Source organism: Sander vitreus, chromosome 6, assembly GCF_031162955.1.
Source record: "Sander vitreus isolate 19-12246 chromosome 6, sanVit1, whole genome shotgun sequence".
Taxonomy (NCBI): Eukaryota; Metazoa; Chordata; class Actinopteri; order Perciformes; family Percidae; genus Sander; species Sander vitreus.
Genome location: NC_135860.1, coordinates 13695568 through 13712948, shown reverse-complemented (window position 1 = coordinate 13712948; position 17381 = coordinate 13695568). Strand labels below are relative to the sequence as shown.

Genomic DNA, 17381 nt, shown 5'->3' with positions numbered 1-17381 from the left:
TATTTCCAGTCCTGTTCATTATGGCTGTTTGAGCAGTGCACTCTACTGATCACACTCATGCAAGAGTCATGGCTGTTTTTAGTTACATCCATGCATGTATTCACTTCCTTGAATCAGTTTTATGTTCTTAATTGGTGAAGAAACCAAAGCCATCTTGCTTTGATTGGACTGTATCTGTTTTCTTTCCCTATTCTGTATATCTGTGTATCTCCTGGGATCAGTTTCTGCCTTCGTCCTTCCTCTTTCACAGCCTGGGGGTGCAAACGGATGGCATTAATGCTAGTACTGGTCAAAGATAGGTTTACTGTGTCAACTGCGCCCTGTTAAAGTTGCACTTGACTGACGTCTTGTGTTGTAAATGTTGTTTTGCCGGTATCATCTCACCACATACTGACTCTTCGCACAGTTGTTTTCTCAGATCCACTGTTATTTGCATAGAGTCACTTTACTCCTAACGTGTGTGTGTGTGTGTGTGTCTATAGTGGCATCAGAGGCATCAGAATACAAGCAATCTGCATTTTTTTTGGTTAGGATCAGTTTCCAACCCCTCTCAAGTGGATTACCACTAAGGCGTCCTATTCTCTTTCCTCAACCTTTTTGTTTTCCTTTCTGCATCTTGACTTCTCTATACTCTTATATTCCACCAATTTTAGATTATAAAATAACAAAAACCTTGTGTGGGGGTATTTGTAGGATGCACTGATTGCTTCAGTATAGCATCTTAATCTGCACGCCACATTTATTTTAGAACGCTTTAAAAACCTGTGTTTTGACTCTGCCATGTTTCTGTAGTGTTGTCATGTGTCCATACCTTGTACTGACCAGGGATCCAGTGACTCCAGTTAAGGTGTCATCTCCTGTAAAGGTCTTCTCTCCTGTAGAGACCAGCGAGATGCCTGGGTGTTCTAATCTCAGAACGGCCTGATCGTTACCAAACTCCTTATTAACTATTCATGGGGGACACGGGTGCCAAATGGGGCTGTGTGTGTCCACCAGGCTATCTTGTCTTTGGGAGGACAGTAGGTGTCAATGTTGGGAGAAGGAAAAAGAGACCCAAGACGTAGAGGAATGGATTGTTGAATTCAGAAAAAACAAACGGAAGAAGAGTTGGTGTCAATGGATTGTATGTGAGCATCAACAGAAGAGCTGGTAGAGCCCATTCAGATAAAGAGATACTGGATTTTTGAATAATTAAAGCACTGTGGAACTGCTTTGATAGTGTTAACTACCAAGAGGGAAGTAAACTGATGAGACGCTGACTGAGGAATCGATGGACTTTAATTTGTTTTGGTAGATTTGTCAACATGGACCCTCCAGTCCTCCCCGTGTCCAGGTTGGATGTGGATGTGGACCTTGGTTTTGCCTTCTTCTTCTTCTTCCTGCTCTGCTTCTTCTTGTTGGTGACCATAGTCCGCTGCGCTCAGATGGTGCTGGACCCTTACAGTAATATCTCTGTCACGACATACCAGGATGAGCAAGAAGAGTGATGGACCTACACATTTTACAGTAAAGCCATGATGCCATCTATTCAAACTCAAATGGGATAACAAAAATGAGTAGCCACAAGCCAAAGAATATTTTGAGGCACCTTTTATGACCGAGTCAGTCCGGTGGAGTTTTGTCTGATACTTTTTCCAACTTTTATATAGTTTCTACCTATTTACACTCACCTAAAAGATTATTAGGAACACCGTGTGTTACCAATACCGTGTTTGACCCCCTTTCGCCTTCAGAACTGCCTTAATTCTTCGTGGATTTGATTCAACAAGGTGCTGGAAGCATTCTTTAGAAATGTTGGCCCATATTGATAGGATAGCATCCACACATTACACCACCAGCAGCCTGCCCAGTGGTAACAAGGCATGACGGATCCATGTTCTCATTCTGTTTACGCCAAATTCTGACTCTACCATCTGAACGTCTCAACAGAAATCGAGACTCATCAGACCAGGCAACATTTTTCCAGTCTTTAACTGTCCAATTTTGGTGAGCTTGTGCAAATTGTAGCCTAATTTTCCTATTTTTAGTGGAGATGAGTGGTCTTCTGCTGGTGTAGCCCATCCGCCTCAAGGTTGTGCGTGTTGTGGCTTTACAAATGTTTTGCTGCATACCTCGGTTGTAACAAGTGGTTATTTGAGTCAAAGTTGATCTTCTATCAGCTTGAATCAGTCGGCCCATTCTCCTCTGACCTCTAGCATCAACAAGGCATTTTCGCCCACAGGACTGCCGCATACTGGATGTTTTTCCTTTTTCAGACCATTCTTTGTAAACCCTAGAAATAGTTGTGCGTGAAAATCCCAGTAACTGAGCAGATTGTGAAATACTCAGACGCTCAGAGTTGCTTAGATCACCTTTCTTTCCCATTCTGACATTCAGTTTGGAGTTCAGGAGATTGTATTGATCAGGACCACACCCCTAAATGCATTGAAGCAGCTGCCATGTGATTGGTTGATTATATAATTGCATTAACGAGACATTTAACAGGTGTTCCTAATTATCCTTTAGTTAAGTGTGTATATCAACATTTAGTACAAAAAATATAAAAAGGTGTCTACCAGCAGCAACCAAAGACTACAAATAACGTAAGTATGCAATGTAAATTACAAACTATATTTAATATTTAGTGTTATATACTTATGGAGGTATTTCTGGTTTCAAGTTTAGAAAACTCAAAGAGAGACCATGTAGTTGTTTGAAACACATTGAAATTTTGTTGAAATGTAACTATTTAAAATGACTATGTGACTATTCTGTGTGCTGTATGGTCTAGACATAATTAAATCTTCTTACCATCTAAATCTAGAAATTTGAAAACTGATGATTCCATCCAGGTAGGCCTTTCTGGTGTGATAAACATGAAGGCCTGCATATTGAAAATCAGAATAAAGTAGTACATATAAAGTGTTGGTTAAGCTCAACTGGTAGATAAAACAAAAAACAATTAATCAGCAATCACTGGTCTCTGACCAGAGCCTGTGCATTTAATCAAAATTTCATGACTTTACAAAAAATGGCATATCTCACCAGGAGGTAACCTGTTATATTCACCTTGTATCATGCCAACATACAAACAGCCAAACCTTTTTACTTTACCTACAGAGAACAGAAAGGCTGACCCCATGAGATCACGTGTGATTTATTCGTCATACCAGAATGTACATTGTGAAAAGCTGCTTTATAAACACGAGGCGAATGCCTCCCCTTCCACACTAATAGGGCACAGATGTTTCAAAGTTCTCAATGATAGAACTATAATGCAAAACAGATGTTCTGCTGTTTTCACCAAAGTTTTATAGCTTTTGCACATACTTTCATGCCACTACAAGTTGCGTGTTATTGAACAAATTGAATAACCCCTTTAGCTTGTAGCATGTGTTGATAACTGATCAGTGGTGTTTCAATAGAGGCCGCATCATAATAATAGGCAGAGTCAAGAAAAAAACAGGACGGATTATTCATGTGCATCCTGAAGTGGCTCTCAAAGTGAATTCAAATCAGCGATTACTGTTTAATAGCCTAGTAATTAAAACTACTGGGCAGGAATAAAAAAGGTAAGAGTCATAGAACTGCCTAGAACACTTTTTTTTTTTCAGTGCCTCTCAGTCAGATGTGGATTTTCTATTCACAAAGTTTTTTCAGTTTGCTTAAAAAGGGAAATTACTTATATAGCATTAAACGCTTTGAGGCCATGAAATTACACCTCCTATAATGAATGAAAAAGTACTCGACAATCTCCTGGTATCATTCAGAAACTCCATAATTAGCGCCAATTAGCTCTAGTTAGTTATGTCATTTCAGGGTATTTTGGTAGCTTGTGATATAGTTTACTCTCAAAGTAGTACTTGCAACACTGGAAAGTGGAAATGTTTAATGACACACTTTATAATTATTCCTGGAGCAAAGTATTTATCAGAATATAAAGTGTGATTAAAAAGTGCAATGACTTGATTAATTAATGTCGCTACAGTTTATCTTCATTTCATCTTACAATTCTCACATGCAATACTGTAGAGCTTGATTGGGGTGCTAATCCACAAATTACAATATTGTTATTAAATGTGTTGGCAGTAAATTTATTTCAGTATTCTTGACCATGACATTTTTGTTGGATAAAAGACCTTTAAACCATGATCTGGATGAATACTCAATTCTGATATTCCTACTAACGAGTTCTGTTGAAACTGACTGTTTACCGCTCTAAATTAATGCGCTACATTAAATGAAAAAGATTGGTTATTTCCAATGTGTATTCCTTCAGTGCCTTGAATCTGGTTAGCATAACGTTAGCTTTCTGGGTCGTAGCTGTAGCTGCCTGAGCCAGAGGGTTCTATGAGCTGAGTGAGATAAACTGGTATTAACCCTTCCATAATGGACACCTCGTCGGGCATGAACAACAACAACGTTACCTTGACATGAAGAGAAATTTAGGCGCTCTGTCCTCAGCATCATCGCACAGTTGCACGATTTGAAATACCTGGATAAACCGCGTGGGCGGAGCTTTCACAGAGCCCAACACCGCCCACTCCGAGTACACTGGAAAGCAAAGCATGCACTCCTTATTGTAGCTAACTGGCGGTTAGCATTAGCTAGTTAACCTTATGTTTGCGAGCGGGCAGGATGGAAAGCAGCGATGGGTGAGTGTTGAGTGCTGTCTCTTAATTAAGTTCACCGTGTGATGCATGAGATACCAGAGGACACCATGCTTTTTGTTTTCCAGACACCTGCACCAGTCAGTCAAGAGATAGACTTTCTCCATGCTAATGCTAGGCTAACGAGCTAGTCTGCTGTTACTATGTAGGCTTCAATTTGATGTATTTTAGCTGCTCTGCTCGCCCAGATTGTTTCTCAATAAAGTACCAGTTAAGTTATGATGGGTTAAACTAGCAGTTACTCGGTCTGCCTAGGTTAAATCGGAAAATATCCAGCTAATTTAACATGATTTTGCCTTTAAACTGTCCCTTGTTGTGCTAACCAGTAGCAGGCGACTCTCCAATTCTGACTCTTGCAGCGTCAAGATTACATTTACACTGAATAATTGTTCAGCACGCATTGATGCTTTACTTGTAGTGATGCAGTGCCTCCATCACACCACAGACATATTACCATGTAATTTACATGACATAAATAAGGCAGAAATAAGTAATGTTTTTTCTTGGAATTGATGACTGACAAATAGCAGCACGCATTTCTCATGAGTATTTGCAGACATTACAAGCAGGGTTACAACTAGGGCTGAGCGATATGTTGTCATCATTGATGATTGATTGATCATTGATTGGAGTCATCATTATGGTATTAATATGGATGGAAGGGTATGCTAAATCACATAAAATAATCATACTGCATACTGCTGTCAAAAAACAATGACTTGTATTTCGGTGTTGTGTATCAGATCAAACTCTTTAAATGTGCTTAAAATTTTTTATCAAATAATTGATTCATCGACTAATTGCTTTAGGAGTATTAGGATATATTTACCAAAAGATGATCATATAAATGAAAGTCATACTTCTATTCTGTTGCTTTGACTGCCAAGTGACACGCTGATAGCAACAACAGCAACAAAACATCCTGAAAATGTAAATTGTACGGGTAACAAATTGGCAATAGTGGAAGTAGTGGTAGACTGATAGAGTAGTCATTTTTGCTGTGCAATTAATCATTTCAGAATGAGACTTGGAAGACTCGTGTAGGTATTTAAAATGATGTTAACTCCTCAGAATGGAAGTGGATAGCTGGGACTCCAATCTCGAGGAAGAGCTGGGCATTTCTTTGGATGAGCTGAAGAAGTGGATTGACGATGCCGTGGACAAGAGCGAGATTGTGCAGAAGAAAAAGGCTCAGCTGACAGAGCTGAAAGAATGGGTAGAGAAGAAAGAAGAAGAGGAGGCGATGACGGACATGCTTCTTACCGATGCCAACAAGTAAGTAGACGTAAATCTTTTCCCAAAGTCTGTTTATTTTATTTATTAAGTCATGTGATTTTAGTCTATATACAATATTTTTACAAGGATATATCTCTTCTGTATTTTAGTGTTTATTATTTTTATATATCTTATCAGTTGCTAGCATTGATACTATGTGGGTAATTGTGCTACATTTTTGTTAATGTACACCTTGGAAAGTCTCTTTATCCATTTAAAGGTTTTGAGGACTGTTCGGTGAAGATAAACCTGGAGACACTATCATACACAGGCATGATTTCTAAAGTTAACACATGTACAACCACTGTTCAGAACTTGCACATTCTTTAGCGGCACTTTGAGTGTACTTTGGAGAAGTCTATACGACAAATGGTGAAGTTGTGGATAATTGTGTAAAAATCAGCTGTTCGAATCAGCTACTATATAAAAGGAAAATGTAGCAGGTAGCACTGACGAAGCGAACGGACAGATCAACAATTCTATAACAAAACATCATGGACGTCTGCTTCAAGCACACCATAACAAGCTGACAGGTTTTTAACAATAACATAGAGCCAATCATTTAGTGCACACAACATCCAACAGATGTGACTCTGCTAGTGCTACAAATGATTACATTGTTTGTACCTCTTTAACTTTTCATAATGGAAACTAAATTTATGAATATTTAGCCTAAATTACATCACGTTGTGCATCATGTAAATACATTTTTTTTTAAAGCACAGTCAGATTTTTTTTTCACATTTTCTGCTAAACTGATGACAAGAATCCATGGTTGTGGGTGTAATATGTGACAGTGGGCTGTGTTCTGGGAGGCATTTTATTCCTTTATTGGATAACACTAGTTGGGGGATGACAGTAAATGAGGGAGAGGGAGATGCAACAAAGCGTTTTTCTCTCCTGATACAGATTACAATACTTTAACTCAGTTTTGCAAAAATTTGAAATCTGTAAACCTCAATGTGTGAAACTGCTGGGAGTAATTTTTATGGAAGGTGAAACGAGGCCAGGTATTGCAATAGCACTAAAAGAAAAATTTGAATCGGCTGTTTCTTAATGAATAAAGTGGAAACACAGAAGTCATACATTGACAAAGAAACTGTATTTAATAGGATCGGTCACATCATGGCTGATACACAACCTGCTTAGTGTGGATACTGATCCACCGGCGGAGGATCAGTGCACCCCTGATTGTACAGTTCTTGTTTGTGTCTTTAGGGCTTACATTTTCTCTCCACACTCTTCCTCAGATCCTTATTAGAGTGTGAGAAGCTCGTGAAGGACACTTATCAGAAGAACGGTCTCGTTTACCGAGAGAGCAGCTCAGAGGATGAGGGGGGCGGAGGAGGCAAGTTGTTCTCTGAGGTCATCGAGATAGACGATGATGACGACGATGATGTCATTGCTGTTGGCTGTTGTAAGTCATATTACTTTCAGTTACAATTTCGTTGCTACTACGATATAAAAACAACCAGGTTATTAAATATGTTCTGTTCTTTATAATGTTTCAGTGGTTCCTCCAAAGATGCCTGTTACTCCTGGCAAAGATCCAGTGGTAAGAACGAGAACGCTTCATTATATTGATCTGTCTCTACACTTCATTGCTAAATGTTTGTCGTGGGCTGTCTGATTGAGTGGAGTTTAGAGGTGTTGAAATATTGTTGTAAGCTTTCTGGACTTTCTGGCCCATCTCGCGGTGAGTTGAATCATGTGGCCTACTGTTGTTCAAACCTGTGATATCTTGAGATATTCTATGCCACAAGAACATACAAGTAAACATTGTCTTCAACATCTACTATTCCACTATAGATCAATACATTTTTATTGATTGATTTGTTTTTAAAAACAATGTCCTGTTTATTTATTTTACCAGTTAAAAGAGGTCTCCACAGCCCTACACAAAGCCTCCCAGCAGGTGCAGAAGTTGGTCCAAATTGTCAACAAGCCTTCACTAGGTGCTCCATTGCTCCGATCTCCATCACAGCCTCCATCCCAGTCAGGTGAGCACACACATACTTCCTTAGGTAATGTTACATGCATCACCTGTGTGAAAGTATATTTGATGCTAACAGAACGTATGGCTTTTCCTACCCTCCAGCTACTCACGCTTCAGTGCCAGCAGTGTTTGTATCCCAGGTTCCATCTCAGTCCATGACCCAGCCCAACCCAAACATAACAGAAGATGAGCTCAGAGTTGGGATGAACATTCTGGGAAAGAAACGCACCAAGACATGGCACAGAGGCGCCCTCGTTGCTATTCACCCTGCCGGTGTGTAACCAAAAACAACTTTTAACAATTAAGGTTTCCTTTATATATTATTGGTTATTTTATGTATTCTTTGCTTGAATTTTCCTGATCTGCCATCTTTAACACAACACATCCTCTGTCTATATTCAGGAAACGGCATATTCAAGTATAAAGTGAAGTTTGATAAAGGAAAGAGTCTGCTGTCTGGAAACCATGTGGCTTTCGAGTATAACCCCACCCTGGAGATTCTGTATGTCGGGGCTCGTGTAGTCGCCAAGTACAAGGACGGCAACCTGGTGTGGCTCTATGCTGGAATAGTAGCAGAGATGCCCAACAACAAAAATCGTATGAGGTGGGCGATAAAACGCAAAAAGAGTGGGCAAACTAAGGGTGGGGATGCTGATTGCATGACTATGTGTTAATGGTAGAACCCTACCAAAACTGTATTTGTGAGGCCAATATCAAGAGCTACAAAATCAGATATATTGACAATATATTGGCCTTCATTCATTTTTAAAATAAATGCATGACATGAACATTTTTGTTTCCTTAAATGTGTGTGTGTGTGTGTGTGTGTGTATGTGTGTATATGTATATGTATATATATATATATATATATATATATATATATATATATATATATATATATATACACACACACACATACAGTATCTCACAAAAGTGAGTACGCCCCTCACATTTTAGTAAATATTTCATTATATATTTTAATGGGACAACACTGAAGAAATTACACTTTGCTACAATGTAAAGTATTAAGTGTACAACTTGTATAACAGTGTAAATGTGCTGTCCCCTCAAAATAACTCAACACACAGCCATTAATGTCTAAACCACTGGCAACATACATACATACATACATACATACATATACATGTATGTATGTGTGTGTAACAATGAATTGGTCAGGCTGTAGTTAATATCTGTGTTGTACATGTTTCAGGTTTTTGATTTTCTTTGATGATGGCTATGCTTCATATGTGACACTACCTGAGCTCCACCCAGTTTGCCGACCATGTAAGTGTCAATTTCTCTATGTTCTCCTTCTCTCTTGTAATCTGTAAAACCCAGTAAATTTTACCTATTACACAGCTGTAAAATTAGTTGCTGCGTTTTTGGTTGGAAGTTTTGAGAGCCAGTTTTTGGTAATAATGAGTAAGAGTGAGTTTATGCTTGTTTTATACAGTGAAGCGTACCTGGGAGGACATAGAGGATGCATCGTGTCGAGACTTCATCGAGGAGTACATCACTGCATATCCCAGCAGGCCAATGGTGCTCCTGAAGGTTGGACAGATCATCAAGACAGAGTGGGAGGGAACTTGGTGGAGGAGCAAAGTGGAGGAGGTGGATGGAAGCTTGGTCAAGATCCTCTTTTTGGTATGTCAGTGTAAGAAATTGAGAGAAAAAAAAAAACATTCATCTAGTTGGACAGCTGTTTAAAAAGAACAGAAGGGTTCATGTTTATTGCCAGTTTCCACATCAGTTTAAACAAATGTACTGAATAATAGTTGATTCATCAATATAGCAGTTGACAGAGAGTAAACTTCCTTTGTTGTTTTGTGTTGATCAGGATGACAAGAGGAGTGAGTGGATTTATAGAGGCTCTACCAGGTTGGAGCCAATGTTCAACCTGAAGATGACCACGGCCAACACCCAGGAGAAGAAGCTGGCTGGCCAGCAGCGGACACGACCTAACATGGGTAACGTTGTACATTTTGAACCTTAAATCAGTGTCAGAGAGGCCCATTTCCACCACTGTGATTTTGTATTTTAAAAGAAGAACATTTGAAAAATAGATAACTTTTTATAGGCTTCCTGTTAATACAGTGTTTTAGCACGCTCATTCATGCAAGACACTTAACCCCTAGTTGCTCCAGAGGTGTGCGACCTCTGATATATAGCAATTGTAAGTCGCTTTGGATAAAAGTGTCAGCTAAATGACATGTAATGTGTACTTTTAGTCATTGAACTTTCCCATTTCTCAATGTCTATTTCAATCTCCAGGGGCGTTGAGGAGTAAAGGCCCAGTAGTTCAATACACAAGTGACGGACAAGTTGGTGCCTCTCCCGTCAAAACGCCGCAGGCCTCACCCAGCCAGCTTTCACAGACACCACAATATCAACAGCGTCCTCAGCCCCCACAGCCCCAACAAACCCCACAACCCCAACAAACCCCACAGCCCCAACAAACCCAACAAACCCAACAGCCCCAACAGCCCCAACAAATCCAACAGACGCTTCAGCCTCCTCAGCCCCCACAGCTTCTACGTGTTGAGTAAGTGATACTTTCAACATATACTAACACTAATAGCACTAACACTACTAAAGACATTTTGTTCAAAGGTGTATATCTTGCAAAATAAAGCCGAAGCTGTGGAATTATTTACCTTTTGATTAAACAATCTCTAGCATGCAACCATATAACCTGAGGGTCAGTATCTTTTTATGACCGAGTTAGAGCTCCATTCTGTGACTAAAACAAACACTGAGAGGAAGTTCACCTTGCAAGAATGGGAGAAAATTCTTTCGTTCATGTGAAATGACTGCACTCACACAGCTGTTACCAAATACTATGTTGAAAGAAAGTGGAAATTTATCTGACTTGATGATAATTCCCAGTGGTCCCATTGATGCTCGGTATGGTAAGAGATGGAACAGGCTTGACAATTTCCACCAGAAAGGGGCAGAACAACACTGCTTTTTTTTTTTTTTTTAAAGATTATTTGTTGGGCTTTTCCGCCTTTTAATTGACAGGACAGTTAGGTGAGAAAGGGGAGAGAGAGGGGGAAGACATGCAGGAAATCGTCACAGGTCGGATTCGAACCCTGGAATTCTACGTTGAGGCATAAAGCTCTCAGTATATGTGCGCCTGCTCTACCCACTGAACCAACCCGGCCACACAACACTGCTTTTTAACCTGGTGTCTTTAACACCGTCTCAAATCTGCATTAATTTATGTGATTGGCCACTTGGGGGCAGCACAACAAGCTGAAAACACAACATTGACATATTATGACTTTTTAAAGAAGGTAAACTTGTTAGCAACAGTTGTCTAGTTACACATTCAATTCAATACACATTTAACAGACACAGAGCAACATTTACATTCATTTGTAGTTGTGGTTTTGGTGACCTGCTGATTGTATTATAATAGTCCCTCTTTTAGCTTTTTCAGCTCCACTAGCTCCTGGTGGAAATCAGAAAACAAGATCTTTCACATTACATGTTAGTTTGATGCTTTATTTATTAGAAAATATTGATAAATTGATAAACCGACGATTTGAGAGGATGTGGAGAATTTTTAAATTGACTGTCTATTTCTCTCCTCACTGTCTTCCAGCAATAAACATCAGATGGCAAAGAAGAGTACTTCTCCGTTTGTCCCTGGTGTGGGAGGCACTCATGCCTCCAAGATCATGCAGTCTCTTTCCTCCAGTCCCAGCAACCTCTCTGGGTGAGTCCACATTATTGTTTGGTTTAATAAGTTGCTACTTGTGACAGAAAGTTGCGCTGTTAAAAGTGATCTCATCGTAGACATTTGATGTTTTTAAATGTGATCTTTTTCTCTTTGCCTTTTGTTTGTCAATCCATAGTGGAAGAATGTTGAGTGTCCAAAATATTGCTACGCCCACTTTCACACAGCCGTATCAGAGACTGCTGCCCTCTCTGGCTCCCGGCCCCGCTCCTATAACCCACACGACAGCCATTATCCCACATCAGCCCGCATACCGTGCCCCGACGGACCGCATCTTCTACCTGGCACACACTTGTCAGCCCGCCTGTCTGAATCGTGTCCGACCTGCAAGATCAGACATGCACAGAGGAAAGAACCCCCTCCTCACACCTTTACTGTACGATTTCAGACGCATGACAGGACGACGCAAAGTCAACCGCAAGGTAAATTCGAAGGAAGAGTAAAAGGAAGGTTGTGGATATTTGAAGCACTTAGCTAGAGATACTCCCTGACCTTAAAATATTCAGTTCTACCCATTCACATCCTTGCAATTAAACTGAATTGTACAACTCTTGTCTCGTCTACCTCTCAGATGTCCTTCCACGTGATTTACAAGGCTCCGTGTGGACTTTGTCTACGTAACATGGAAGAGATCCAGCAATACCTCTTCCAAACTCGCTGTGACTTTATATTCTTAGAGATGTTCTGTCTAGACCCCTACGTGCTCGTGGACCGGCCCTTCCAGCCACAGAGACCAGTCTATTACATTCCCGACATCACTAGTGGACGGGAGGATATTCCACTCTCCTGCGTCAACGAGATTGATTCCACCCCGCCTCCTAAAGTAGCTTACAGTAAGAATTACATTGAGGTGATAACAAAGGAGAGATTAATTTGGGCCAGGATCAGACTACAAAATGTTTTTCTTTTTTTTTGTCTGATTAAGCCAAAAAAAGGGGGAACACCACAGATCAAAGTCTATTTTCTTGGAGAGTACAACTGTATATGTCAGAAAAGTTGCATGAAGCCTTTTGTGGCTCCAGAGAAAACTGCATAAAATTTGTTAAAATGCCTCAAGTGATGTGAGTCAGCGTCGGTTGGGTCTGTCCATCGTGACAATGTTCTAGGAGTGCAATGCTAAATCAGTGGAGTAATTTTTTGTTGTGACTTGACATGGTAGACGTGCTCAACGCTCATTTATGTTCTAACACCGCACGTCCGTTAGGTAGGCTGATATTGTGTAGTCTTATCCTGACGTTAGTTTGTTTTCTAGTAGGTGGATTGATACATGTAGTTTCTCCATATGAGTACATGTAAACATTTTGCAAAGAAATTTGACACAGCAGTACTTAAAGAAAGATTTTTTTATTTTTATTGTTGAATAGCTTGAAAAAAAAACAAAAACATGGTGATTCTTTTCCTCGTTCATTTCTATTTGATCCCCTTGTTGCTCCTCTATTGATTTTTAAGGTTTTTTTAATATAATTTTTGTTATTCGTTTAACTTGCTTTTAGTTTCCGGAGAGCTTTTTTTGAAAGCATCCTGCTACAACTGCAGATCTGTGCAGAAAGACATAAAAATAAATCAAAAATGATTGCCTATCCATATAGCTGACTTTTGCTGCCCCTACCTCCTTTTGAAAAAGCCCTCTGTTCTGATTTATTGCTTCCTCTCTTCTCTTCAAGGTAAAGAGCGTATTCCTGAAGATGGAGTATACATTAACACCAGTCCAGACTTCCTGGTCGGGTGTGATTGTACCGACGGCTGTCGAGACAAGTTAGTGAAGTTGTTTACCCGTGACCCATCATTTTTCGTATTTCTCTGACTGTTATATCCTGAACACATTTCTTTGTGTCTTTTGTTACAGGTCGAAATGCTCTTGCCACCAGCTGACCCTTCAGGCTACAGGTTGTACACCGGGGGCACAGATCAACCCAAATGCTGGATATTTCCACAAACGATTAGAGGAGTGTCTCCCCACAGGGTCAGACATTGCATATCATCACTCTACAGAGAGACTAATTTACTCTCAATCCTCATATTCTCACAAGCAGATATTTACTTTTGAATATAACAGCTAATTTGGTTGTCTAATATCTTTTCTCTCTCTCTCTCTCTCTCTCTCTCTCTCTCTCTCTCTCTCTCTCTCTCTCAGGATCTACGAGTGTAATAAGCGGTGCAAATGCTGTGCTCAGATGTGCACCAACCGGTTGGTGCAGCACGGCCTGCAGGTGCGTCTCCAGCTCTTCAAGACCCAAAACAAAGGCTGGGGCATCCGCTGTCTGGATGATGTGGCCAAGGGCTCTTTTGTCTGCATCTATGCTGGTGAGAAAAAGGAAACAGACTTACCCCCAATTTCCATTGGATGCGGAACGGCGGCGGAGTCATTAGGTTTCCATTAAAGTCAATGTGTGTATTTCCACGGACGGCGGAGCACGCAGTCGTTCCGCAGCGGAGCCGGTCCACAGACGTTCTGCATTCAGTGGAAATCCAGAGTTACAGGAATGTTTTTTAAGGACATAGGTGATGGAAAGCAGGCACACATGCAGACCTCCTCATCACTTAATTTTTTACCACGCAACAACCGATGACTTGATTGCAATGTGACTTTTTTCTTTCCCCCTTTCTCTTCCAATTTACCAGGTAAAATCTTGACAGACGACTTTGCCGACAAAGAAGGTCTAGAGATGGGCGACGAGTATTTTGCCAATCTGGACCATATAGAGAGTGTGGAGAACTTCAAAGAGGGCTATGAGAGCGAGGCTCACTGTTCGGACAGCGAGGGGAGCGGTGTGGACATGTCGAGATTAAAAATCCAACCATCCGCTTTAGTATCATCCAACCCTGTGGGGAGACCGCCCAAAAAGGGGGAGTCCAAGTCAAAAGGTGAGAGATCAAAGTGTTCTATTGGTCTAATGGACCTGGGGAGATGTGTGTACGTTTGACCCCAGCTGACATTTTATCTTCCTCCTCCTCCACATTATTATTTTTTTTAATCTGTCACAGCCCAAAGCCCAAGCTCATCAGGAGACAGCAATGACGATGATGACAAGGATTCAAAAAGTGAAGATGAAAGTGACAGTTCAGACGACACGTTTGTGAAGGAAAACTACTTCTCTTCTAGCTCTGTGTGGAGGAGCTACACCACACGTGGTCAGGCCAAGGGCAACAAGGAAGGTGAGCTGGTGGCATCTTTAGGAGGTGTGGGAAGAGGTCAATGTTTTAAAAAATATATATTTTATTTAAAGGACTAGTTCGGCATTTTGGGAAATATACTTATTCGAGGCGTGTTCGATTAAATTATTGATAAAGGTAAAGAAATAGCCTGGCACATTCTTTAAAACCACAACTCTTTTGTACAAATAAAATAAACAAGATATAAGGTGTTAATTAGTGAGCTTTAGAGGAGCTGAAAATTTGTTAGGCAGGCTAGGTGTTTCCCACCTAAGGTAAAATAACAGGCCTCTGGCTCCAGCCCCATTTACTCTACAGACATTGACATTGCAGTATTGACAGAACAAGTGCATTTCCAAACATTTTGAATAATTGCATTGAATATCATTTGAAATTAGATATGACGGTATGTAGATTAAATGGCTAATTAGTTATTCCAAAAAATATGTATAGATTAATTGATGATGAAAATAATTTCTACTTGCCTTACTAATCCAAAACAGTTGCACTCACATTGCAGTTATGTTATGCGTTTTTTTAATGCAGATTTTTTGAGATTACCATTTTGTCTTTTCACACACCACTCTCCTTCCTGGTCCAGGGAGTCAAGACAGTAAAGATGGATTGAGTGCATCAGCCAAAGGAACTGATGACGAGAAGCCGCTGTCCATGCCAGAGGAGATGGGGAAAAACAAAGTGGCTTCCTGGCTCACCAGCCAGAGTCTGAAGAAGGTGAGTACAGAGGAGATAAAGTAAGAATGTTTCAAGGAACTGAGCTCTGTGTGCACAGCCTTTTTAAAATTATTGCAATGTCTCTCACAGAAATTGAAACGCAACCCTGCTGCTCATCAGACCTCTGTTATTTTTTGTAAGAGGATAGATAGTAAAAGGTGGCTCTTATTTTGTATTATGATTGTCTGCACAATTATCAATAACCCTTTTCTGTTTTCCATCACAGGAATCTGGAGACAGCAAGAGGTGTGTTGGACTTGCCAAAATATGCTTAGATATTTAGTTTTTCCAGATTTTAAAAATATGTTATGTAACAATAATTTGGCAACTCTGTGATCAATAACATCACGTAACATGTTAGATTGCTGTTAAGATTCCTTTTTCTGTTTCTTGCAGCCAAGTGAAGTCAGAAACGGGGAAGAAGCAGGATGTGATGACTGTTTCTGACAGCGATGATGTTCAGACCATCAGCTCTGGATCTGACGACAACAAGGAGAGAGAGAAAGTCCCCACGGGTGAGGAGAAGAGAAGGAACAAAACAAGTGAATTTACACCACACTTATAATGACCGCATGGTTTTGACTGTTTTCACTTTTTGTATTGTATTTGTGTTGTCTTGCTCCTGCTGCTGCTGTTCTGGCTCAGGCGTGACTAAGAAGCAGGTAGCAGTGAAATCTACACGCGGCATCGCCCTAAAGACCAGCCACGGGATGATGGTGAAAACAGGTGCACCTGGAGGCGGGGGAGGGCCGGGGGGTCAGGGAGGAAAAACAGGACAGCAGAGGCAGTCTGGGGGAGGCGGGGACAACACCCTCAAAAGCACCCGTCTGTTCTTTGATGGCGAGGAGTCCTGCTACATAATTGATGCCAAGTTGGAAGGAAACCTTGGGCGTTACCTTAATGTAAGTGTGTGTGATCTACAGGATCTCAGTGTATGACCGTTTGATGTCACTTTAATTATGTCCCTATGTATTTATCTTTTATTTTATCATCTCTGTCTCCTCTTTGTATTACAGCACAGCTGTAGTCCTAACCTTTTTGTCCAGAATGTGTTTGTGGACACACATGACTTGAGGTTTCCCTGGGTGGCGTTTTTTGCCAGCAAGTGAGTTTTGAAACCAATTTTAATTTAATTAGATCGTGTTATGAGTTTTTGTCAACCCCAGGTGCCACAGGAGAATGATGCTAGGCTTGATGGGATGTTCAGACCAGGAAAAAAAAAAAAAATCTCAAAGAGAAAGCTTTTAACCAGGAAGTGATCACATTAACCTTTTTTATACAGTAGCAGCTCCAGCTATTAGTCCAGGATAAGGCAATTATTAACGTAGGAATCAATGCACTGTATTGTCTTGATGTTGACATATGGATGAGCTTTTGTCCTACGCTCACTTGCCTGCTTGTGTCCTGGTGCAGGCGGATCCGGGCCGGCACAGAGCTGACCTGGGACTACAACTATGAGGTGGGCAGTGTGGAGGGGAAGGTGCTGCTCTGCTGCTGCGGATCCACTGAGTGCAGAGGAAGACTGCTGTGATCTGCAGCCATCATAGACTTCACTGCCTCTGCTGTATGTGTAGGAAACTTAGAGAAGCCGTTTCAACACTGTAACTTTTTTTATTTTGTATTTTTAAGTTGAACTATGTATTTTATTACAGTTGTTTTGTTGCCCTTTTTTTTTAATATGAACATGTTTCCTGATTTGTCTCATTTTATCCATGACAATGTACTTTACATCTTAATTAAATGCAACTTTCTTCAATGAATCAAAGCTCCCACAGCTGCTCTTTTGTGAAACAACATACAGTAGGCCATAAAAAGAGAAATGGTAGAATAT

General features: G+C 40.5%; 2 protein-coding genes across 2 annotated transcripts; both read left to right on the top strand.

The window, feature by feature from the left end:
* Nucleotides 1-44: 44 nt before the first annotated feature.
* On the top strand, nt 45-2035 carry LOC144519587 (cortexin domain containing 2-like). Its single transcript, XM_078252827.1, has one exon. The coding sequence runs from the start codon at nt 1305-1307 to the stop codon at nt 1485-1487; it is 183 nt and encodes a 60-aa protein (XP_078108953.1). The 5' UTR covers nt 45-1304; the 3' UTR covers nt 1488-2035.
* Nucleotides 2036-4523: 2488 nt separating this feature from the next.
* setdb1b (SET domain bifurcated histone lysine methyltransferase 1b) lies at nt 4524-17315 on the top strand. Its single transcript, XM_078252818.1, has 25 exons — nt 4524-4634; nt 5721-5924; nt 7175-7341; nt 7436-7479; nt 7798-7924; nt 8023-8193; nt 8323-8524; nt 9134-9207; nt 9377-9567; nt 9761-9890; nt 10195-10465; nt 11531-11644; nt 11784-12087; nt 12237-12498; nt 13330-13420; nt 13512-13628; nt 13800-13969; nt 14288-14530; nt 14651-14821; nt 15420-15550; nt 15777-15796; nt 15947-16065; nt 16196-16452; nt 16567-16655; nt 16964-17315. Exons 1-25 carry the CDS (start codon nt 4618-4620, stop codon nt 17079-17081), a joined length of 3804 nt encoding a protein of 1267 aa, XP_078108944.1. The 5' UTR covers nt 4524-4617; the 3' UTR covers nt 17082-17315.
* The last annotated feature ends 66 nt before the right edge of the window (nt 17316-17381 follow it).

What these genes read in the sequence shown, in the direction of transcription:
- LOC144519587 (XM_078252827.1), top strand. Translation starts at nt 1,305, where the DNA reads ATGGACCCTCCAGTCCTCCCCGTGTCCAGGTTGGATGTGGATGTGGAC.
- setdb1b (XM_078252818.1), top strand. An exon ending in CTCCTGGCAAAGATCCAGTG is followed by an intron (nt 7,480 to 7,797) that starts GTAAGAACGAGA and finishes TTATTTTACCAG; the next exon opens with TTAAAAGAGGTCTCCACAGC. An exon ending in AACAACAAAAATCGTATGAG is followed by an intron (nt 8,525 to 9,133) that starts GTGGGCGATAAA and finishes TACATGTTTCAG; the next exon opens with GTTTTTGATTTTCTTTGATG.